The sequence below is a fragment of the Brachypodium distachyon genome, chromosome 3, assembly GCF_000005505.3.
Source record: "Brachypodium distachyon strain Bd21 chromosome 3, Brachypodium_distachyon_v3.0, whole genome shotgun sequence".
Classification (NCBI taxonomy): Eukaryota; Viridiplantae; Streptophyta; class Magnoliopsida; order Poales; family Poaceae; genus Brachypodium; species Brachypodium distachyon.
Window position 1 is genome coordinate 19,433,449 of NC_016133.3, and position 23,977 is coordinate 19,457,425.

Genomic DNA, 23,977 nt, shown 5'->3' on the forward strand with positions numbered 1-23,977 from the left:
GCTGAGCCTACAGTCGCCGGTAGAGCTCCGCTTCCAGGACGACCGGTGTGCTGGCATCCTCCAGCGCTTCCCGGGCAACGCGCGCCTCCTCTCTGGCAAGGCGCGCCTCCTCTCTGGCGAGGCGCGTCTCCTCCCTCAGTCGGAGAGCTCTTGCCGCTCCTTCTCCATGGCTTGCCGCAGCTCGCCAAGCTGGCTCTTGGCGATTGCGTGATGCTCCCTCACCTTGTTGAAAGAGGTGACGAAGGCCAGTTGCTGGTCCTTGACGGCGTCGAGGAATTGGTGCCGTCGGTCGAAGACGCTCGGATCCCAGGTGATGGGATTCCAAGCCACCCCGGCAAGGGTGCCGAGGTCGGTGCCAAAGGAAGCGGTGGAAGACGAAGAAGCCCTCGCCACTACCGTATAGCTGGGCGAGGGGTCATCCGCCTGTGCCGGGGCGTCCTGTCGCTCCTCCCCGGCAACCTCATCCTCACCCGCACCCGGAGACTGCGGGGCTGGTGAGGCTGCCGCGCCCCCGACAGGGGCCATCCCCTACTAGACGGCAGAAGAATCCGCGCCAGCAGCGTCCGCGGCTGCTGGCGCGTCGCCGGGCGCCGTCCCGGGGGCGGCGGTGGTCACCGCGACCGTCGTGGCCGGCGCGGCAAGGCTTGGTGCGGGGGCCACTTCCGGCTCCCCCGCCGCCCCTACGACCTTGAGCAAGAAGCCACGCACAGCCACCATCACAAGCGGGGGAAGCCCCCAAGTCGGGACGGGGGGCGCGGCGACGATGGCAATAGTGGGTGTGGGCGGCGCCGCCAACACCATAAGCAAGCCAGTGGCCCCGGGAGCAAGTGCGCCCGACAACTTTGTCATTTACCACTTTTCTCTGTTTCTTCCTTCAGCGTCTAATACTCCTTCCGCGCTTCCTTATCCAGGACCGGGAAGTGTTGCCGGGGCCGACCAGGCAACGGACGACGGCGGGCGCCAAGAGGCGACCCACACAGAGGGAGGGGACACGGAACAAGGTACACCACACTCGCCCCACACTCCTCATTCTTTTTGCGCTTCATCTTTTCTAACAATCTCTCTTGCAGCCCCTTCTGCTACCGCCACTGCGGGAGAGGGGACCGCGGAACTCACCCCAAGGGGTACCGCAACCGATGTGGAAGCTGCCCCTGAGGTGACGGTAGAGCAACCCTCCACCGGGCAGAGTGGCGCGGAGGGGACTCTCTCGACGGCCAAGCCACCGACCCAGTGCTGACCGGGGAGGCAGCGGCCACCGGGTCGGAGCCCCTCGACCATGCCGCAACAGAGGCCAGCCGTGAGCGACCACCCAGTGTAACATCCCAATTTTCAAAACTCTTCATATGCATTGCATAACATAAGCATCATGTCACCTTTACATTTGATCACTTTCAAAATCCAAAAATTTGCCCAGAAAACCCTTTTGCAAAAATGCCTTTATTTTAATTTTGGGCTTTGATCTTGCTTTTGAGTATTTGCATTTTAACCCATGAGGGTATTGTGGTAAAAAGGGATTTAATGCATATATAAAGCTATCCCATATATTGGCTTTTGAAAGTATTTTGAAAGATAATTTGTTTCGATAGCCTAAGCGGCCCAAAAGCCATTTTATAGGCAAATGTATTTTTAAATATTTTATTTTGAGGAAATTCTTGTTCCAAAAGTTAGGTCATATTACTCGTACTTCTATGCTAGCTATAAATCTCAGGTAGTCTAGTTTACCCTCGCCATTACCTTGCTACCAAAATTGCCAACGATTGTAGTTGAATGCTAGGCTATGGTAGTATCGTGGGGGCAATAACTACATTATGATATTGTTATGCCTTTGGCGATATGAAATGTTTTTGTGAGATGTAGGGAAAAACAATTAATTTAATGAACCGTTCTGGGTGGGCTGCTTTGAAGATTTTGAGGATTAGCGGCATCAGGTCCATTTCTGTGGGTCCCTCTGAGTCGAGTTCCTGTGGATTCAGGAATGGATCGTCCATGGACGTCTCTCCCGTGGATTCGGGGAGCGCCTACATTGCAAATGTGGAATGCCACCTGGGGTAACCAAGACTGGACTAGTTTCCTATTTAAAAGCTTCTAGTACAACCACAATGCTATATGGGCTCTGGCGAGACAAGAGTAAGTTGTATGAACCTAGACCCGAGGAATTGTACTGAGGTAGCCGTGTAGGGGGAGCGTGATTCTCTCGAGGTTTAGGGAATTACCTCTGAAATCTCGTAATCGATGCCGTTGCTACTCTACCCTGAGGACAGCAAGGGATTAACACGTCGGTTTCTTGGGAATGTGTACAAACTCTCGAGAGCGTCAAAACTAAGTACTTAGCCGTGTCCCCAGCAACAGACATTTTGAGCAACTAGATGTGGAGCTGTAAGGAAAGTCTCACTCATTCTAACTTCTTAAATAAAATGAATGGTTGAACAGGGTAGGAGCACTTGATGAATCCACTTCAATGTGCTCTAGGTTAATAGGAGCATGGGTGTGTCTACCCCATGTCCAATAGTGATAAAATTCTATTTAATTAAAAGATAGGATTCAATAACCAAGCTTTTATGCAAATAGCTTTGAACCCCACTTTGCCACATTATGCATATACTTGGTAGGCTCTGATATAACACCTAGTGAATCTTGCCAATACATTCAATGTATGGACCCTAATGGCTGCATCGTTTAATGATGCAGGAAGCTCCGACGACGAGTAAGATGTACGTTCTGCATGTTTGGATTACGGGCTTACATTCCAACACGCTCTCACCGTGGTGTTGATGTGCCCTTGTATCTTCCGTTTTCCGCTGCTAAACAGTTGTTTTATTTCCAGCTAACCCGTGAGGTTATGCGAGTTGTAAGTACTTTTAAATTCTTGATGATACGTTGTAATATTGAGACCTTTGTTTTGTGATATTACATCTTGAAACTGTGTGTGCTAGTGAGTCGATCCAGGGACTAGCACTAAAGCACAGAGATCGAACCCGTATACGGGGGCGGTCGCTTCACCCAGTCCCCAAGCGGAGACAAGGGACGAGCTCGCAGTGGGCGGAAGCGAAAGGACGCGCTCGCCTTCGCCGGCGCCTGAGGAGGTGGTGCGGTCACAGATTGTGGCCGTGGGAGCCTCCTCAAGTACCGAGGTGATCGCGGGGCCAGGTTGGGGTCCGCTGAATTGGGACCCCAGCATCTTTGACCAGGGGCACGAGATCATCGAGGGCATCAAGCGGCAGCAGCTGGGGTTCGTCAGCTGCTACAACCGGGTGCGCCAACAGCTCGCGGCAGCCCAGGGCCGGCTGGACGGCACGCAGGAGGAGGTCTAGGAGCGTCGGCAGGAGCTGGCGCGCCTCTAGGAGGAGATCCGGGTGGCGCAGCAAGCCCGGGCCGAGGCGACCGAGCCCTTGGTCCCGGAAGCACGCATCCAGCACCAGCTACAGGAGTTGCACGCGGAGCACCAACAAGTGCTCGATCGTTGGAAGCGGCACGCCTTCGAGCCGAGCGGGAGCACCAGGAAGCGTTAAGGGGCTTTCAGGAGCGCCTCGATGAGAAGAGCGGGCTCATATCCAGCTACTCCACCGAGATCCAGGAGTTGCGCCAGCAACTCGTGGAGCAGGCCACGGCAGCCCAGGCTGCGGCTATACGAGCCGCGTCCCGGGAGAAGGAGTTGCAGGAGCAGCTCCAAACCCGGGAATGCGAGTTCCAGGAGCAGCTCAAGGCTGTGACCGACGCCAACGCGGCCCTCAAGGGCGAGCTGGACGTCGCCCGGAACGATCTTCGACAGCTTGACGAGAACTCACGCGAAGCTCGGGAGCCAGCGCCAAGAAAGCACGTCCCTGCTCCGCAGGTTGGCTGAGGTGGGGAACGAGTCACTATCGAAGCTGGGGGTACCCCCGGCAGCCATCGACGGCATGGACGTCCGCACCCTCATCCCCTTCTTCGCGGAGTTCGTGGGAAGGTTGACGGCCGTGGAGGACCGATCCGCAGCTTCGGGGACCGGCAAGTGAGCGTCGCCGCGTCTCAGGTCGCCGGCGCCATCCTGTCGCGGGTCCACCAGACCTACCCGGAGTTCCCCTTCGAGACCATCTTCAATGACTGGTCGCCGGAGGAGAACAAGGAGGAGCACGCCAACGCCATCAGCCACTTCGTTGACGAGATGGTCGCGCGGATGACGGGGCAGGCTGGTGCTGGTGAAGATTAGGAGGAGGTCGCCGCCGAGGAGACGCCCGCCGCCGAGACTGCCGCCCCGGATGCACCCCCCGCGTAGTCGTTCCTTGTATCTTCCATTTTTTACGCTTTTCGCTTGTTCCCCTGTGACTGGCGCGAGGCGCCTTACTTTGTGTTAGCCCTTGTCACTATGAATGCTTATCACGAACTTGTTTGTTTGAATTTCATTTTATCCAATGTCAATTTACTTGTTTTTCCGCCTATAACTAGGTTGTCAGGGAGGGGTTCTGTCCTTCTCGTGTTTTAACCTTGTCTACCCGGGGACTTGCCAACTGCGTGTTTAGCGACCAGGGGCCCGGGACGGACCCGCAGTGCCAACCTAGGACTAAACAGCAGCGGCCATCCACTCCACCTGCGGATTAACTATCATCCATTGCATTATGCGTTCATCAAAACAATTTAAGTAATGATGCAATTTGGAAGTTGGACTTAACTTGTACCAAAACAAGTTCAAACATACATTCTGGTTTTTCAATGGATCTTCCTTTGGCCTTAATATGCGGAAAATATAATTTCCAAGCCGGCTATCTGCTTGGTTTAGGATATCGTCATCTGAGCAATCTTATGTTTTTAGGATATCGTCATCCGAGCAATCTTATGTTAGATCGATATAGGTACGTTTAGTAGCTATTCTGTAAATGACCATATGTAACATTGTGCAATTGTTTTTGTTGCTATTAAATACATTTTTTCTTTAGTGGGGAAGTTTTAAATATTGACTTTGGTGATTGCTTTTTGGCATCAAACATGAGAGGCGTCAATGAATCAGGAAAGGTTTCCTGAAAAGGTAAGTAGGCCTTTTCCTAGGCTTTATACTTTGCCCATTACTTGACAATAGATGTCATATTTTTGTTCATTGCTTTTTAGTGAGATTGTTGCTGAATGGATGACATTTTTGTTTTGCTACTTTCGCTTACAAATCTAATGTATGCTGCAGGTACCATTCCGCTTGACTAGACTCTCCAGGCAATCCTCGCATCCCAGGTTGGAGGTCTGGGTCGCCCGCCGTGTCCAACCTTGCCTCCAAGCTGTACTGTCGCCCAGCACCTCATCTGACCTCGACTGATACCATTGAACCTCGTATCCGGCCACCGCGAGCTGACAACCTCGACCCGTACATCCTCAGGTCAACTCCCAACCACTAGGCTGCTCTCCAAGGTCACGACCGCCTTCGCTGATGATGCCCTCGAGGATGACCCCATCCACACTTCAACCATGGATTCAGGAAATGGTCGATTTGGTGGGTTTTCCCAGGTATGGAGACTTCTTAATTTTTCCCTTTAATTACAAATAACTCAGTTTGTGGGGGCATAATATGGAGCAAATGCTGGGAGAACATGAACTCGAGGCTGATCTTTCTGATCCCAAACCTGCAGCCTGTGATCAATCACCATGGCCGCATGTAATATCCTAAGTGGTTGGTTTTGACATGTTCACCAAGCCCAGGAGATGATTTTATCGTTTTTGTGAGTGGTACTTCCTTTTTTTTTGCTTAGAGTTGATATGCCGTGCTTTTAGCAAGATATCATTTAAAATAATTGTGTGCATATTAATCATCCTCTATGAATATCATTATCTTTGTTATAATTGAATTAAGAGAATTTCCCATTTCATGGTTTATGCTTGGTCAGGTTTCGAGTTCTTCTTGGGATGATAAATCATGCTTCCGAGAAATAAGGCAAAGGATAAATCCATTTTTCTTTCCATTTGCAACAAGGTGAAAATATTTCGTATCAGTTCCCCCTTCCTGTAAATGCTTTATCTTGGTGAGCCCATTTGGTCTCCTTATCCCTCCTGAGTCCATAAGCAAACTCATTTGCACTTTCTCTTCTGCCAAAAAGTAGCAAGCTTTTCCTTATTTTGTTTTCATATTCTAATGCCAAAAGGTATCATTACACAAAGGTTGCGTCTTATTTATTCTGTGTTCTTCATCTATTTACTGGATTTGAACTTGAGGTCTTAAAGTAGAAGAGGCAGTTGTCGCTGGTAAGTGCTTGGAGCAGAATCGTGTTCGATGTCGTCGACTCGATATCTCTCCCAGCCACGGGTAAAATCTACCCGCATTGCCGCAAGCCCGCAGCTACCCCCACTTATTTGTTTCATCCGCATCTCTGACGATTCCATCGGCGGCGGCTGTAACCCTAGCTTGTGGACGGACTGAGAATCGCAGGGTGTTGGTAAGCTCATTCGAATGTGCGATCCCCTTCACCATTTTCTCATCTGATATCGTAATAATCGATTTCAGTCATGTTATTGATTGATTCACAAATGTGAATCGATTCCCCATGAAGGTGAACATGTGGACATGGTGAAGGTGCTGCAAGGTACTGCCTACACCTTATGCTCATGAAAATTTCATTTCAAATCTTTATTCACGATAAAGAATGGACGATGAGCACAATGATTGTTATACTGAGATTGCCTTGAACTCCACCACTATATTAACTTGCAAGGTAATGAAATATATGGATAGGTTTACAAATTTGTCTATTCCAAGGAGAATTATATAAATAAATTCCTGTTATTTCGTATATATATTTTTAAATTTCCTGAAGTCTATGAAATCACATCCATACGGGGTGTGGGTCGTTTTGGTTCAATGAAGAGGTTGCAGATTCTGAGGGGTGGGAACTGGAACCCTGGGAAGTCAGAAGTAGTTTGTTAGTTCAAAGATTTGGTATTACCCTAAGGCATGCGCATTGGGCGTGTTTTAATTTTAGACTAATCCTAGATGCTTGGGGATGCACTCTTCATTTCTAATTGAGTGTTTGCTCCTAGGGTTCTCCACCATGCCGATGTTTTTTTATGTTTGGGGTACAGAGGTTCATTTTCTTACAGATGCATGCGTGAGTGCACTTTGATATGGCGGCACCCTTATGCATACTTTATTTATGAATTTTGTGCAGCCAAAACATTATGCTTATTTGGTGGGCCATAAATGGTTGGAAATAATAACTGTTCTTGGAGTTTGCCATTATCGTAAGTTTACCTTCGTCACATTTGTTTATGAGGGTTGGGTGTCATATGAGCGACATTTGGTGAATGCATGTATGTATCCATGTTGCTTTTATATAGCCTTCTGATTTAATCAGCTCTTATTGGCCTTAGATCATAATTAACCAAAAATATTGGATGCAGAATTCATTATGAATCAAGTACACCCTTGCCGTGGCTTTGTGTAAATTCCAGGCAGGAAATTAAGCTAAAAATGCTTCCTGCCAAAAAAGTTATCAGTTTTCCAGCTTGGAAGTCAGAAGCCAGGTAGCATGAAACCAGTTTGTTAGAGTCAAATGACTCTTTCCATTTGCAGCTCGGAATTGTAAAAGTGTAGCTCGCTGACCATTTTTTCGTGTAAATTCTTTCGTGTTATTCCTTTTGTCGGTTTGTGCAAGAGCTACACCAAAGACACCAATACTGGCTGAGGCATGCCATGTACAGAGAACAGAGGCAAGCTACACCAAAGACACCAATGCTGGCTGAGGCATGCCATGTACAGAGAACAGATGCCTCTGTTAAGAATTGAAAGTAAAGGAGATCCAGACAAAGCAAATAATTCAAGTGTGTGTTCTTTATTTACAAGGAGTGCCACCAAAAGTGTCTATCGGAAGAGATGCCATCAAAAAATGACAGTTACATATTTGAGAGAGAGTGAAGGGACGTGTCCCTTAAGCACGGTTTCTACATATTTAACATGCGCTAAATATAATTCTAACAGCCTCAACCTGCAACAGAGGGCGACTGTTATTATTGTGGGATGTTTATGTCCATTGATAGCATGATAAATTAATGTTTGTTTTGCAATATGTTTTACCATTCTGAGAATTTGATCTATGTGTTTCACATCCGTCAATCCAGTGTTAAAAACATAGTTCATTCCTTAGTTTAATCTAATCGGTTAACCTCCCTGACTAAGCTGATAGTCGTCATTACAGCTCAGGTGGCGCACAAATCCTGGTAATCCCTTGGTTTACATATAATTCAATGTACGCTTATGTCACGTGTCCCCGGCCCAGTTATTGCATTAGCTCCCACTTACTATGCATGAGCAGGCCTTAATCAACCCAAACCCCAGTGTTAAAAACAAAGTTTAAACAGGACCGAGCCAGGAGGCGCGCAAAGGCGCGCCCCACCCTCTAGTGTCTATTCATCACCGTTGCTTCTGAACCATGGCAGAGGCTATGCAGTTTAGGATTCAGTTCAGGGGTACATTTGGCATACATATTCACATCACATACCTCTGAACCTTTGGCCTTGCTAGCATTCAAACTCATATGTGATGAAACGATTTTCTATTTTTTGATGTACACATGCTCATAAAATGCAAGTAGGAAATGCAGCAAGCAAACATAAGCTTGGGGGGAATCAATAATTACAGAGGGATTTCAAAACTTGCAGCATCTTAACACTACTAAAGGATCCCGGCTTCATGTCAACTATTTTCAGGTTCGCTTGAAATGTTCTCGTATAAATCTTTCTCCATGTGATGGATACTTTTTTCGGATGTATTCGCGGAGGCACTTCTGGTACGAAAAATCAATCCAGACGCCATCAGTGCGAACGACGAAAAGGCATCTTGACTTCCTGAACTGTGGGTGCCTATCAACCTTCAAGAGGAAATTCAAGTTAAAAGATAAGGCACAAAAATGTTTGAAAGAGGGATTTGCTTTTGAAGATAAAATAAATCAAGTGCACATAACCTGTAAAGTACTCTTAAACATAATATCCATTAATTACACCTAAGGTAGCAATAAGATATAGAAGCCTCGAAGTCCATTATTAAAAGCATCAGCATTCTAGTTGAGAAAATGCTAAAATATTGACACGTTGATATTTCTGTACTTCCCCTACTTCTAATATTTGAATTTACATGTAGATGAAATGGGTAAGAACCATTCATGAATAAGATGACAACTAGATTATCATAAGATGAAATAACAGATTACCTTAATGTAATTAATATAGTTACTTGTTCGGCTTAGAATTTCAGTATATAGGCTACTGTACATATCATCACTTCATTGACTTGTTACATGAAACATCGAATGCGCAAGGACAACTGAACAACTGAATGTACAGCTGGGCAACAGACAATGTTAATACTCCCTTCGTCCAACAAAGAATGTCTCAACTTTGATTAAATTTGAACGTTTTTGCTAGTGCACAGGCGCCTGCTTTTTTGTGCAAAGGAGGCGATTTCTGGACCGTGCGATCCTTCTCTAAGATTGGTGAAATTCTGGCTCGATGACCCCGCCCCAACCACTCCTGCTGCCCCTGCTACCGCCGCCGCGGGATCGTTGTTGCTGCCGCCGCCTATGCTGCGCCATCCCCTTCCCTCCTTCTGTGCCATGCCGCACTACAGCGCTGCCGCAGGCTCGTTGCCGCCTCTGCTACCACATCCCCTGTCCCTGCTGTTGTGCTGCGCCCTCGCGCTCGCCGCCGGCGCCGCCCCTGCTGCGCCGTCTCCACCCAGCCCACCCCTGTTCTTTCTCTCCAGACGATGAGGGTGAGGTGGGGGGTGGTCGAGGGCAGAGGCAATTTTTCCCCTCTCTGGCGAAGGCTGCGGTTCTTCTATTTCCCGTCCAGTAAGCTGGTGGTCCGCTTGTTGTTGTGTTCTTCGTCTGTCGTTTCTGTGTGATTTGCTCTCGTTTCATTGTTGTTTCTACTGTTGGACAGAGGAGAGGTCAGGGAGTTCGTCGAAGGTGGCAGCTCCCGTCCTCGTTGAATACGTATGGAGCGGTCACGCAGCTGATCTTTTGCTAGCTTTTATCACCAGGTGTGTGGGGGACTGATGTGGTGAGGTGTTGGCTGCAAAAGCTGATGTTCGTTTTCTCTTCGAATCACCTGTCATTTGGTTCATGGCGGAGAATGCTCGGCCTGGTCTAGTGAGTTTTTGCGTTGCTTGTACCCTTGTTCGATGTATCGGCCTCGTCGATTTTGAAGCGGATGTGTTGATTGATGTCATGAACTATAGCTTGTGTTGGCTGTAGATGTCAAGGGCTGTGATGCACCCGGCTAGATGGATTTGTACACTTATTCAACTCGTTTGAGGGGCCAAATTGTGTCTTGTCATGCTGATAGATTCAGATTTGTTGCTGCTTCTAATGGATGATTGGTGCAGATATGATTCGTGTTGGTTTTGGTCGTGGTAGGGGTGGGTGGCGGGGGTTATAGTGTATTCTGAGTTTTCATATTCAGATTTCTTAGTGGACATTTGATTTTTGTGTCCGTTGTGTTCATGATATGTTGTGGATCTTTTACTGTACTTGCAATGGTTTTTGGGCAGTGTTCATTTGTTCCCTTATGTCCTCTGAAACCATTTAGGGGGTAGTGGATCTGTCTCTGTACCACCATTTAGTTGCCCGAGCTGTTCATTTTTTCTTGAAAATGCTTTTAGGTAGTGCCAATCAGGAAATGCTCATTTTGTTATATCCGAGGTGATTTAGCTCCTGTTGTTGGTTTATATGGGGGTTTAGTGCTTTAATTTTTTTCCCTTTAATGCTTGTTATCAGGGATGACTGACTTTTTGCTTGTGCTTGATTATTCTATCATCTATGTGTTTATTATTCTTTTTCCCCTTTCTGTAGATTGACTTGTCTAGGCCTCTAAGGGCCTGCTCGTTTGCCACAAACCCTGCAGGGATTAGGAGTGTTTAAAGGGAAATTGAGCTAAATCTGCACCGTTCCCTGCCATCCGCACCGGGAAGGGGATAAACGAACTAGCCCTAAGGGGGCAGGTTCCCAACTGAACAGAATCATCATCTTTTAGCACTTATGTTATCTGTCCAGATAATTTTGAAAATTAGCTTGATCCATGTTTGCTCTAAACAATATCTGAATTTTGTAAGGACAATGAACATATGAATGGCTCTGAATGTCAATTCTGCGCTGTCCATGAATTTTAGTGGCGGTATATTGCAATACCAATATCATCAGCTGCTATCCGTATCTTAAGATCTCTTTTCCTTGCTTTTAATATCAAGTCATGACTTCCATTTCCAGATTGCAAGGCCTTTGGCCATTAATTGCACCAACTTTTTTAATGCAATCGCAGACATACCCAGCTGCAATTGTTAATTAAATATTTTTTTTACTTGCTTCTCCAGTTCTCCTAAGGGGTCCTTGTTGCATTGTCCTACCTATCTCTTTTGCATTTTCTTTGGGTTACGATGGTGATTGCTGCTTCACTTGCTAGCCTTTTTTTCCATTGGATTTTTCTTTTGCTTTTGCTTGGTTTTGGAGAAGCAAAGATAACAGAGTCCAGGTGGTTATCGATCTGTACTTGTCGGTGGCAAACTCTAGCTGACTGTCCATTGAGTTGTTCATTTCCTCTTTTTTTCTTTGGTAAATAATTCTACTTGTTCGCTTATTCGAGCTTTATTTTTTGTATCAATGATTTTTGCTTCCTGCTGTGGGCTGGACGCTGCAAGGCGAAGGCTGCAGAAGCGAGGCTTCCCATCTCTTGCTCTGTTGTGGCCCAATCTGTTGTCTCATATGGTGAGTGCTTCATTTTCTTTGACACTGCAGTAATGGCAGTTCTAGCTTGAGTCATGCTTCTCCAGCTATGCTTTTATGTTTGTGCCATGTGGGAGTATGGGTCATATCTGCTAGTTGTTGTATGGGATGTACTTAAGCTAAAGGATCCAACGTCATAATTATCTATGGTCAGTGATGCTTTCTCATTTTTCTGTACAATGGCATGCAAGCAAGACAAATAGGAATTACAATGTATTTTTGAAAGCAAATAACAGGGATATAATCCTTGTTTGATAAGCATCATCGTCATAAGAGACATAATATATTACTATACAAACCATAGAATAAAATTTAGCTAGTGCTCTGTTCTGAATCCATCTACTTTGCAATTATTACATTTTTGTATTGTAATATGTCCGAACTTTGGTACTGCTCCTCCGACTTGAAACTTGTCTTATCTTATCTTACGTTGTGAGCTTAAAGTCGTACTAGCTACTTATATATATTCAATTGCATTGCAATCATGCTTTCTACTTGATCGCACAAATTTAATAGTGCAATCGCAGCATTGGTGGTTTGCAATTGCACTCATTTTCTTGTCACCTCCTGCTAGGTTATTAATTTGTCTTTTTGTTCTAGACTTCTTTAATTTGGTTGGAGTGGCCAGTACGAGAGGCTTGATCATGTTCAAAATGTGTTATATAGTGAAACAGAATGTGGTTTTGGGTTCTATTCTCACTGGCTGGATTTAGCATGATCGGTAGTAGCAAATTTAAATGGTTCTATGTGGTTTTCAATTTCCATCTTTTTTATGTGCCCTTTCTGCATTTAAATTTGCATTTTTGTAAACATCGCAATCACTACACGAGTTTGTTGCAATTGCCGTTGTTTACCCAATGTTTTGCACAAGGTCATTTCAGATTCAGTAACTTCTTTTCTACCCTTGTAACCAAAGATTCTCACTATGAATTGTACTTTTCTTTACAGCGCAATCTAGATTATAAATAGGTGCAATTGCAGTTTCTGAATTATCAAATTCAAATTCCAAATGCATTGCAGTTATTTCCATTTAAATATGAATTGCACTTTTCTTTACAGTGCAATCTAGATTATAAACGGGTGCAATTGCATCTTGGGTTTAAATCCGTTGCATCCAATCTATATGGATTTTGCAATTATAGCTTCTAAATTTGCAGTTCTTGCAAATGCAATTGCAGCTAATTTAATTGGAATTGTATTTTATTTGGCACGCTTTTACTTATGCAATTGCGAGCCTGCGAAGCTGCAATTGCAAATTATGACAAAACGGTTGCTTCAGTACCTTGCATGTTAAATAGAAAATTTTGTTCAAGCTCAGTACCAGCAAAGGCGAGGGTTTGGATTTGTGCTTTGCCGCCGGTGAGGTCTGGTTGGCTGTCTCGTGAGTTGCTCATGAGTTTCTGCTCTGTGTCCCCTGTCAATTGGCTGTACTAATAGCTAACTGGAGCTGTTTTCGTTGCTTATTTTGCTTCCTGGCCTCTTCGTGTTGGATTTGGCGAGCCGAAGGTAGTAGAGGGTTCTGAGGTGGGACGGGTCATTTTGCATTTGTGCTCATTGGCACCGGAGTTTGCTCGCTCCCTTCTGATGAATGTGTGCCCCCTCTCGTGTTGTGGTTAGTTTTGTTTGCTCGAGATTTTGCCGCTGAATTTTGTTGATTTTGATGTGGCTAGGCAATCAGGAAGGGTAAGGCCATCTCTATCTGCTTTGTGCGGTGAGTGCTTCGTTTGTACCCTTGCCGAAATGGGTGTTTTGATTGCTGTAGTGATGTGGGTTGTACTCTGTACTTGATGAGATTGTGATAGTGTGTTAGATGATGCTTTATGTCGGACAGTGCTACCTATTGATCCAACTGTGTTCTTGTTTGTGTTTTGCAGGGGTCAGTGAGCTTCTCTCTGTTTGTTGCCCTGTCCAGAGTTTGACTGGCCATTTTTGCTTCTTGGGAGGTATGCCATCTTTTCTGTCTTCTTCTTTATATGAACTGCATGGAGAGCGGCACCATTACATATAGAACTTGGTTCTATAATTGTAGAATAGAGTCATTTAATTATTTTCATTATATTTTGGTTTCTGGTTTAGTCCAACCATGCCATCTTTTTAGATTAGTAATCAGTGAGCCTTGAGTTTTTATGAGCCTTCGTATTAGCATTTTTACTATCCGCATAGCCTGAATCTGCAACCCATGCTGAGCCATTGTGCTTATACTTTCTTTTGCTAGTTGAACTGAGCAACTAAGAAGTTGAACGCACACGTATTGAGCACTTCTGTTATGCTCAAAGCAGTTCCAAGTAGACATGTCAGGTTGTTCTTGTGTATGAGTAGGTTTAAGTTCAGTTCAAAAGCAAATTGTTACAAAGTTTTGGGGGTTGTGTGATTTAGATTTTTTTTTGGGGGGGGGGGGGGGGGGCCTAATCTTTGAGGAACATAGAGTCGAAACTCAGTAAATTCTGGTTTGAATCGTAGTTTCCTTCTCCATTTCTTTTGCTTTTTTGCAGTCTCCTTTGCAGCTGAAGAACAAGGGCAGGGGAGGGGGGGGAGGATTTGTGGGGGGCACACCTTGATGACTGGAGTTCCAGGTTAGATTCCATGACCTTGAGCTGAAGTTGATCTTCTCCTTTGCAATCTGAGTTTGTGATCGGTTTATGGTGCTTTTGGTGCATATGAGTTTGTTTGCCAGTTGCATATGAATTTATTCTCTAGTTTTTTGCATTTCCACATGGTTTCAATCCAGTTTTGCATCCTGGTGCAGTTGAACTAGATTTTAAATGCAAATCGCATTTTTCTTTTCCTAGTAGTTTTGTGAAGTAGTAACCTATGGTACCCGGCCACTCCCAGGTAATGAGAATGTGCCCTTCTGGTGGTAGCCGGTCCGGCCACTCATTACTGTGGCTCTCAAATTTTCAGGAAGTGTAACAAACTAGTAGGGTCCATTTTTTGCACTAAGTTTTGCACTGCTTTTTTAATGCAAATCTGTTCCTTTTATGTTCCACAAATACTGTTCCTTTTATGCACGCACTCCAATTGCCAGATCATTTGGTGCTGGATGGGGGGTTTTTGTGCAAACGTATGTATTTGTTCAAAGAGTGCAGAAACACGCTTCTGGTTTTTAGGCACCAAAAGTCTTGTCTTTGTTGTTTCATGGCTCATACAAATTTGTCTGGTTTATCGTCTGGTAGCATTCGCCTGCTTTTTAGCAAAATAACAGGCGCCTCCTTTTTAGCAGAATATCAGGTGCCTGCTTTTTAGCAAATTTTCAGGCGACTGTTTCTGGACAACAAAACAGTCGCCTGACCACTTGACAGACCCATTTCTTTACCTAAAAAAAGGTACAGTAGTATTTTATATTCTAAAATGGCACCAACTATTGCTCAAGAATTATTAATTTTTTAGAAAATGGAAGCTTTTAGTACCCTGGCCTCTGCATACAAGATGCATATAGCCAGCAGTTTTCCCCAGAAAGCAAGAGCGGTCGGTCATGCTTGAAGAGATCTAGCAACTAAGGAGTCTGGCAATAGCACACCACCCAAACCGGTACATAAACTCCCTTGTGATCCACTCTAGCTTCAAGTTGCTCAGGAAATTAAGAAAGTGACAAATGACAATAGAGGCTCACCATTATAGCATCAAGTCCACAGCCAATTTTATCTTCTGCACGTGGATGGTAAGTAAGAAGCTTTTCTACAATAATAGCCTCATCATTCGGGCCAAGTGATTCACCATCTGCATATCTGCCCAGACACAGGAAGCAAAATATTCCATCAGATTAGCAGTAAAGCAGCAACCAATATTTCATTCAGGGAGTGGATTCTTTATGGCCCTCCAGAAATCGCTGAGCTGCTGAACCAGGAATGTAATCCCTATATTATCGCTTAATAAATCCCTCTTTAACCTAAAAAAATACTTATAGTAAGAATAGAGGCACTTTGGCTGTTTGGCATGCTCTAAGAAAAGGATAAGGTTTGCATCTGGTAGTATCTATTATATACTAAAAGTACATCACGGAGCAACCAGAAAAAAGATAGACCTCTAGAAAATCTCACAAAAAAGCAAAACATCTCACCGTTAGTTTGGTGGACCAACATTTACTATATTAAATCACAGCCACCGGATCTTAATCTTACTAACACGTACTTCTCCAATTATTTTGGACCATGGATCAATGCCCGAGATCACGCCCAGCCCCACCTCTCGACTCTACTTTGTTCCCTTCTCCCCGTCATCGCGATGCGCCGCAACCCAGTCACTTCCCGGCCGCCGCTGCAGTACACCCCGTATCCTCTTCATCGATGATGGTGCGTCAGGTTGGTTAGGATTTCCTTGCTCTGCGCCTAAGGCCCCTGCCCCCTGCCGCCGGAAATCTCTGTTCATCATGCATGCCTTTACATATTCTAGTCTTCTAGGTATTTCAGGTTGCAGCATCCGATTTCCCTGATAGAAGAGAGAAGATCAACAAGACCTTTCATCATGCCACATCAATCGATCAGGTCGCCGGCTGCTGCTGTTCATTGGGCGGTCGACATGATGTTCAAGTTAATCTGGAGAGAAGACAAGCATGCAGCGTTACCGATCAGCTTTACAGGATTGCATGTGTATGCACATGTACGTAGGTTAGGTAGCCAACATATGCATGGTCCATCTGAATTAGTATCTGCGCTGATTTTGGTTATTTCAGGTTGCAGCATCCCGATATTTAGTTTCACCAATCTGTTTTTTCTTTTTGCTACTTTCTGGTGATTTACCAAATTCCAAATTGATTTCCCTAATAGAAGAGAGAAGACCAACTAGACCTTTTGTCATGCCACATCAATTGGTCAGGTCGCCGGCTGCTGCTGTTCATTGGGCAGTCTGCAACGATCTCTAGGTAATCTATGTGGTTATTTCAAATTGTAGTAATCTGTCTTACACGCCATCCTGAGATTTTATTTTATTTTTATTCCTCATTAGACTAGAAAAGGAGAAGGCCTTTTTAGGAAAAGGCAACTGGAGGCAGTCTGGAGCAAAGGATGACCATCCAAGCATCACAAAAGGTGATCAGGTTTGTAAGTATTAAAAGTGCTACAGGATTAACCTGTTAATACTCTAATCGAATAACCTCAAATGAGCTACTCTTTAAAAATTCTTGCTTCATACCATGTATGGAAATCAATCCACAGCAGGAGAGCCTTTTGAATTTGTGTTACATCAACAAAAAGGTATATGACACAATATATGGCTGTTCCCTGGTCTTGCATTAATCTAATGCTAGGTGCCTATCTATCCATCAAATATAACTCTGGTCATAAAAGGATAGAAATTTGCACATATAAAAGACATGCCACAAGCTCGAAGTAATTTATTTATTTTGACTTAAACCTGCTCGAAGTAATTTTGCAACAGAAAAAAATGACCTTTCCTATCAATTAACTTTACCTAGAGGTTTTTCTAATATGTGGGTTGCAAGACTTGCATGCTAGCTATCATTCTCCACCAATTTAAATTGTGACTGTTTTGTGGCAGATTTTTTAATTCGGATGGACAAGTGATGCCACATATATACATGACATTTCATATATTCACTCCCTTTTTCATCCCTGGGTTATGAACTTGCACATTCTGTGAAATTAAATATTTGGTACATAGGAACAAACAGCCACATTGATTACTTCATAGAACTGTTAAGAATAGTCTTTGTTTGCATGTTGTTCATATGTAAGTATTGATTCACACATTTTCTATACGGAAACAAGAATATAAGTGATTTAGTAGCTTTCGTTTTTTTATGGCAAAGGAAACGGATAGAAGGGTTGCGCCTTTCTGGATAGAATATGGCACAACACATCTGATTTATCAAGAGGTACACTACATTGGTTTTGCAAATTCTATGTGTACAGTAAATTCAGTAAGGTAAATTTACTGTTTTGAAACCTACTTTTGCAAGTGTCTCTTATTGACTGATCCAGTGTCATATACCATGTGGCTGATTTACAGATTACACTATGTTCCTTATTAAACTGATCAATCTTATGAAGTAGATAGGTTCAAATGTTGTACTCCCTCCGTCCAACAAAAGATGTCTCAAGTTTGTTAAAATTTGGATGTATCTAGACATGACTTAGTGTATAGATGCATTCAAATTTAGTCAAAGTTGAGACACCCTTTGTTGGACGGAGGGAGTATCATTACTTTCAGGCCACAACACAATTTTTGTTTTCGGTTATCTATATATCTATAAGTGATCCTACTATGATTTAGTTAGTGTAAACTAAATTGAAAGAAATTTTGTTTGAATCCTTTGTTTCAGAACATTATATAAGTAAAGGCGAATTAGTACTCATTACGAAGGTGATGACTCCTCTCTCCTGCCATGACAACAAATTTTAGCTATGATTTAGAAAACTGTGTGGCAACGGTACTCTTGCAGTCCTTCTATGTTGAATTGCACCACTGGAAAATATCTAGCATTAGCCATTTTTAGTTTGTAATTCAACTTCATATGTACATATGAAACTGAAGTAAAGACAAGATTTGGTTTGAACGAAGCACAACTCATTTATGGATAAACACTACGCAATATAATTTAAAGATGTAGTTTTAGTATATACGGTGAGCTCTCTCACATTGGAGCTTCTAATAAATGACCTGCTCCATTCGTCCATGTGTTGCAGACCCGAGTATTGCAAGTATTACCGTGCCTTATTTTGCAAATTGTATCCAACACATCTAAATCAAGAAAGATATGTTAAAATAGATAAACTAATTAAGACGTGACCGGTTATTTTACTGATGACATGACACCTGCAAAAAAAGTTCCATTTCATAAAGTATTCCACCTGATGGCTTTCACAAAATTGTATTCTTTTGTAAGACATTATCTTGGTTTTTAACACGCTGTTCTAGTTAGACCAAAGAGCACGTAAAACTTGCTCTTGCTCTTTAGTTACAATTGTAAGCATGTCCATCAATTGGACTGAATCGTTTGAATGGTACTAGTTCTGGACTACAATTTGCACTCTGCAGATAACGGCTAGACTGGCACATCGCAATTCGTGAAGTATTTCGACGCGAGGGGTGTGAGGGGCCACCTGTCAGAATGGAGGATATCCTTGATAAGCTGCACGACGGGGTCGATGTCGCCGAGGATTTCCGCCTGCGCGGCCCTCCAGGGCGGCAGGGACTCCGGGTCGGGCAGCATCGACGCAGGCGGCCGCGGCCGCGCGGGGGGAGGGGGCTCGTCGGCGGTGGGCGAGGATGAGAGGAGGCGGCGGCGAGACAGGGCCGGCACCGAGCACGGCGCCAGGCGGGCGCGGAGGAGAAGCGGGGCGGCAGCGCGGGCGAGGGCGAGGGCCGCTGCCAGCGCCATGCGCGGGGTGGATGGGTGTGGAAGGGAGGGGAGACAGGGAGGGAGGGGAGAGCGCGGTGTTCACTTCTGCAGGAACTCACAAGTGCTGAACTGAAGCGAAGGCTACGGACGGAACAGCTTTTTTTTTTATAGGGGGGCGGACGGAACAGCTGGACTGCTGGAGTACGCGGTATAGATGGCCATCGAGCCGGGCCATTGAAAAAGCCCGAAGGCCCGGCACGGCCTGTTTAATTTTTTTCATTTTCCCTATACCGGGCCTCCAGCAGATGGGCCTGAGCCTCTTTCATCCTTTTCTTTTACTTTTTTTAGTATCTTCTCTTGCTGGGCTGAGCCCAATTAGCATTTTCTTTCCTTCTTTTTTTTCTCCTTGTTGGGCTGGGTCCGGTAGTCGTTTATTTTTTGTTTTTCTCCTTTCTCCTTGCAGGGCTGGACCGGGGCTGGGAGATTTGACAGGCCCTGTCGGGATTAAACGGGCCGGGCCTCATGCCGTGCATGGGGCGGGAGGACACGTTTTGGGGATAGCCAGGCCCGGCCCTTATATAACTGGGCTTGAAGGGGCCGAGCTAGGCCCGTTTATCTTGGGCCTGGCCGGACTGGCCCGTTTTGGCCATCTGTAGTATGCGGGCGCGAGCTACATTCGCCGGACAGTTTCTTCAGGGCCTTTTTTAACTGCAGGCTTGAGAAAACGTAAAACATATAAATAGCGCATTTCAACCATATGTTTTCCTATTGCAATTAAATTACTCACTCCATCCGAAAATAAATGGTTTGGATTTGTTATACTCCCTCCATCTGAAAATAAATGACTTCGATTCGTACAAAACTAAAAATAGGAAATATATGGTTGAAATGTATGGCACAGAGGTCAAAGGATTTTGTCAACTCTGTTCCTATGACCCAAAAGTTTTTCCAGGAAAGAATGATCAAAATCTTATAATATTCTTTTAAAAACCATATAATTTGATTTTGATATATCTAAGTTGATTTTAGTTAGGGATAAGTTGATTCCTAGTTGATTTTAGTTAGGGATCTGATCCTCACCATGGAGAACAACAAGGCCAGGCTCCCCATCCACATACTAAAGATCATTGATCCGCCAAACTGAAGACAAATGTAGCTTATTCCTGAATATGATGCCTTTTTCAAAACATTTGTATGCAATGTACTGTTAGGTTGCCGGATGTGAATTACTTTAAGATGATGTACTCGTACTACTTTGATTCCGTATTGTCAATGCAACAGTGCTTATTCCCCAATTAGTATGCACAGCTACATAGTTTCCCCAATTAGTATGTACTCTGGTACATATGTTCTGATCTACCTACATCTAAATTTGTACCCTTAATCGTCACGATGAAATCAAATGCACACAACATCAAAACTTCATACGTCCAACCGATTAGCACACAACATCAAAACTTCATGACGCAACAAACAGCCTTCTAGACCCATTGAAACCAGGTTTTATGTTCTCATTGGCCGTCAAGTACTTGCGTTCTCATGTACCATCAGAAAAAAACCTGACATTCTACCAGCAAGAATTTTTTGCATCCATATACATCATAGTAACTTATATTCAATTATTTCAAATTTCAGTACACCTTAAGTGAGAGCCCTGGGTCAGAAGTACTTCTGAAACACCTTAATTGTACGACAAGTACTTCTGTTCCAGAAGTGCTTCTGGAACAGAGTACTTCTGTTCCAGAATTGCTTGTACGATAAATTTCATTTAGCAACTGGACATCCATGGAATGCCACGAACCACCAACTGCCATCAACTAAATTTCATTATAGATAACATAGAAATTGTTATGGTCCACATCACAACCAACTACTGCCATCTTAACATAGTTTATTACACCTACATTAAAATGCTCATCATTACAGTCATAACCAACTTCAAATTAAGTTGCACACAGCACGCATGCTGATGAATGTACAATATTCATCCGACTTTCTAAAATAACTAAATCGTTCTACCGCCTTCGCTAATTGAAGTATTGCTTGCAACCGTACTGTACATCGTTTTGGACACAATGCGCCTTTCGTACACCCTTTTGTACTCCTTCACTTTAATTGGATAATCTACATCAAAAATGATGAACATAAGAATTTAACAATTTTACAGTACAACAAAAACAGTACTTCAATTAATATGACTTATTCAGACCTGATTCATCTTTCTCTCCCATACAACATTCAGATCCGATCTCCACTGGCTCTACATCTTGCACGTTCTGACCAAATTTCACTGCATCCTTTTCTTTGCCTACATTTTTGACAACCATGTAAGTACAGTCACAAATGCTGAAGACATATATATGTTCAAATGCAATACCATACATTGTGGTGTCTCATCAAAGATAGGAGCGTGGGGTGCTTGCACATTGTGCCATGGAGTCATACATAAACTGTTAAGTATGTCATTCACATTTCCTGAATGGGTACTTTCCGATCCTACACTCAATTCGTGGGCAGCATCAGATTCCTTTTCTCTAAGCTCTCCTGTTCCAAACATCACCCATCATAGTACATCATGCATCAAATTAATCATTCATGAAAAACAAAAATATATGTTTGATAAATACCCTCAACTGCCGAGTGTTTTGGATCAACAAGTGCTGACCCGACATGTACAGATGGTTCTTGCTGTTCTTCGTGCTGTTGTTCTGCAAGCAAAGATATATGTCAGCTATCAATCATGCATGATCACCTTATGTATTCCATATGAAAACATAATCACCTGAAGTATGCTCATGTACAGATGGTACTTCCTGTGCTTCATCACAACGGATCTGTGCATCAGCTTCAAGATCTTTCAATACGTCATCAATAATCACGTCCACATTCCTGCTTTGACCTATAATCCATAGGTACATATAAAACATGTGGTATGTACCAACTAGTACAAATTCTGTCATATCCCAAATACTGAGCACTTAAAATGTACCCGCCTCACAATTATTGTTCTGACTGTGCTCAGCATTGTCTAATAAAGAATCAACAAAAGATCTTCTCTCACAATTGTATTCCATGTTTATGACAATAAACTAATGCCCATATGTTATTGAAATGCTTACTTCTTTCAACATCATGGTGGACATCTTCTTCTGTCTCCTTCTGTACACTCAATTGTGTTAGACATTGACCCCTGCATAATTAACAGGGGGCAAAGAAATAATTGCTCCCATTGAATTAACATTGACCCCATGCTTAAGGCAAAGAAATAAACAAACATGTGTATGGTACCAACCTCCTGGCAACCATTTTCCCCCTCCTTTTTCGCGCAGGAACTGCGAGCACTCCTAGAGGTCTAGCGCATGACTCTTTCAGTAGACCAAGTGCTTCTGCAACCATAATCTTTATGGAAGAATGTATATCTACATTGTTATCTTCATGACCCATAGTACCTCCAGCTGAAAAAAAAGGATCATATCTAATGTCTTCATATGAATCAAAATGACAAACATCAAACACGTCGAAATTGGAAGTACATACCTGTCGTTTCAGCATTTCTTGTATCTTCTGTTCGAACATCTCGAATTGCAGAATGCCCATGTACTGCTGAAATTTTGGGTACGGCATAGTTAATTCTATGTAACATGAGCTACATTGACCTATTAACGGAAACTAACCTTCCTCAACATCTACTCGTGTGTCATCTCCTGGCCGTGTACTCTTGCATCTGCAAATAACAAACTCTTTAATATTAATCTGCCTTACAGAACATAAGAATCAAGCATTGAATGGTACGAGCCATACCTTTTAGAGGATTGGCTTCCAGAGTTCCTCGGAACTAACATAACATATGAATTATTTTCAGTAAGGAAAACAACAAACAGGAGTACCAACGTTAATATAAAATTCATTACCTTCTGCCCCTCTTTTGTCTCCAACTTGACTCATGTTGCTGTCCTCTGGAATATTATCATCATTTAGAGATGCTTGTACTGTCAATTTTGTTCCATTGTAAGTACATTTACGTACATCTGGTACATTAGAACCGAAAATTGTAATATATAGCCACATAGCTTCTTAATTACCTTCCGACCTGTCCTTGCTAACTCGTGGTACTACATTAGGCTTCTTGAACAGAGGATTGCCTATGAGAACATGAATTGAAACAATTGAGTTACAAAATTCAAGTAATGGCGCCTGTTATGTAGTCATTTAGAAGCCAAGCAACCCAACCACGTTCCTTAACAAACAGAAGCAACATGACATCCATTCACCATAAAGATAACACAAATACATACCTTCCATCCCAGGTACTTGCGATCTTATCTCCTCATCAGACTCATCCGGCCAACTCTCGTTCTGCATATGGTCCGCTATCCGGTAAAGAAGAAGGTCCTTTCTCTTCTTAAGCTCTCGCTTAAGGACTTCAACAAGGTACACATCATCTGCATGCTGATCTTCAATGACCTTCATCAAAGCAGTATAACTCTTCTGCTTTCTAGTTTGCCTATCACTCTTGTACTTCCCTTTGTTAAGCTTTCTTGATGGACTTGCAACGACTTTATCTTTGTCTTCAACGTTCCTCTATAACAGATCAGACACATATGAGCAAAACGAACTATTCATTCATGGTAGTTACCATACTGATAAAAAGTACAAATGTTTCAACAAATACCTTGCAGTTACCATACCACTGGCTCAAATCAGCATTATGAGATTTCTTGTCCATACTGATAAGCATATCCAGCTTTGATTTGCCATAAACCTTTATTCTTGGTAATACATTGGCCGGTGCTTTGTGAACACCAAAGTCGATGCTATCTAAATAAAATATATGTACATAGAAATGTTTTATTACCGCTAAATCGAAGCTGCCATAATAGATATCATTCAGACCTGTGTACTATCATGTACTATCGAAACTAACCTGAGGTACAATGACGCAGCCCCCAACTATGCA

At 43.7% G+C, this 23,977-nt stretch overlaps 3 protein-coding genes and 1 long non-coding RNA gene across 30 annotated transcripts; 2 read left to right on the top strand and 2 right to left on the bottom strand.

Moving 5' to 3' along the window:
* Positions 1-531: 531 nt before the first annotated feature.
* Positions 532-849, bottom strand: LOC112271651 (dihydrolipoyllysine-residue acetyltransferase component of pyruvate dehydrogenase complex-like). The gene has a single exon (XM_024461385.1). The coding sequence runs from the start codon at positions 847-849 to the stop codon at positions 532-534; it is 318 nt and encodes a 105-aa protein (XP_024317153.1).
* A 4,305-nt stretch (positions 850-5,154) lies between these two features.
* On the top strand, positions 5,155-8,025 carry LOC104583598. 4 transcript variants are annotated; one of them, XR_002965157.1, is made up of 6 exons: positions 5,155-5,242; positions 5,339-5,466; positions 5,589-5,678; positions 5,844-6,389; positions 6,458-6,536; positions 7,119-8,025. It is a non-coding gene; the product is annotated as an uncharacterized LOC104583598 (long non-coding RNA). The 4 variants fall into 4 exon arrangements; XR_731439.3 differs by having other exon boundaries at positions 5,175-5,466; positions 7,119-7,260; positions 7,351-8,025; XR_731438.3 differs by having other exon boundaries at positions 5,175-5,466.
* Positions 8,026-8,444: 419 nt separating this feature from the next.
* Positions 8,445-19,245, bottom strand: LOC100827498 (protein DCL homolog, chloroplastic). 3 transcript variants are annotated; one of them, XR_731441.3, is made up of 5 exons: positions 18,782-18,920; positions 16,177-16,255; positions 15,781-16,064; positions 15,334-15,448; positions 8,468-8,816 (listed from the first exon to the last, which is right to left on the bottom strand). XR_731441.3 is itself a non-coding variant. In XM_003573639.4 (3 exons), the coding sequence occupies exons 1-3, from the start codon at positions 19,057-19,059 to the stop codon at positions 8,652-8,654; spliced, it is 558 nt and encodes a 185-aa protein (XP_003573687.1). In that variant the 5' UTR covers positions 19,060-19,172; the 3' UTR covers positions 8,445-8,651. The 3 variants fall into 3 exon arrangements, 1 of the variants encoding a protein (XP_003573687.1); XR_731440.3 differs by having other exon boundaries at positions 15,781-16,255; positions 18,782-19,245; XM_003573639.4 differs by lacking the exons at positions 15,781-16,064; positions 16,177-16,255 and having other exon boundaries at positions 8,445-8,816; positions 18,782-19,172.
* On the top strand, positions 9,285-20,255 carry LOC106866558. 22 transcript variants are annotated; one of them, XR_002965154.1, is made up of 8 exons: positions 9,285-9,794; positions 9,886-11,705; positions 13,598-13,666; positions 14,216-14,296; positions 16,487-16,581; positions 16,665-16,759; positions 17,488-17,603; positions 19,484-20,255. XR_002965154.1 is itself a non-coding variant. In XM_014901408.2 (5 exons), the coding sequence occupies exons 1-5, from the start codon at positions 16,185-16,187 to the stop codon at positions 19,674-19,676; spliced, it is 630 nt and encodes a 209-aa protein (XP_014756894.1). In that variant the 5' UTR covers positions 16,164-16,184; the 3' UTR covers positions 19,677-20,255. The 22 variants fall into 22 exon arrangements, 4 of the variants coding, with proteins under 4 accessions (XP_014756894.1, XP_014756896.1, XP_024317568.1 ...); XR_002965152.1 differs by having other exon boundaries at positions 17,488-17,553; XR_002965153.1 differs by having other exon boundaries at positions 16,665-16,747; positions 17,488-17,553.
* The last annotated feature ends 3,722 nt before the right edge of the window (positions 20,256-23,977 follow it).

Bases quoted from the DNA above. Each gene is read 5' to 3' on its own strand.
- LOC112271651 (XM_024461385.1), bottom strand. From the start codon at position 849: ATGACAAAGTTGTCGGGCGCACTTGCTCCCGGGGCCACTGGCTTGCTT.
- LOC106866558 (XM_014901408.2), top strand. From the start codon at position 16,185: ATGCCACATCAATCGATCAGGTCGCCGGCTGCTGCTGTTCATTGGGCG. The intron at 16,582-16,664 runs GTAATCTATGTG...ATTCCTCATTAG, and splicing joins CAGTCTGCAACGATCTCTAG to ACTAGAAAAGGAGAAGGCCT. The intron at 17,604-19,483 runs GTAAATTTACTG...TTCTCCTTGCAG, and splicing joins TGTACAGTAAATTCAGTAAG to GGCTGGACCGGGGCTGGGAG.
- LOC100827498 (XM_003573639.4), bottom strand. From the start codon at position 19,059: ATGGCGCTGGCAGCGGCCCTCGCCCTCGCCCGCGCTGCCGCCCCGCTT. The intron at 15,449-18,781 runs GTGGCCCCTCAC...GTGTCTGGGCAG, and splicing joins GATATCCTCCATTCTGACAG to ATATGCAGATGGTGAATCAC. The intron at 8,817-15,333 runs GTGAGCCTCTAT...TTCCTCTTGAAG, and splicing joins GTGGACTTGATGCTATAATG to GTTGATAGGCACCCACAGTT.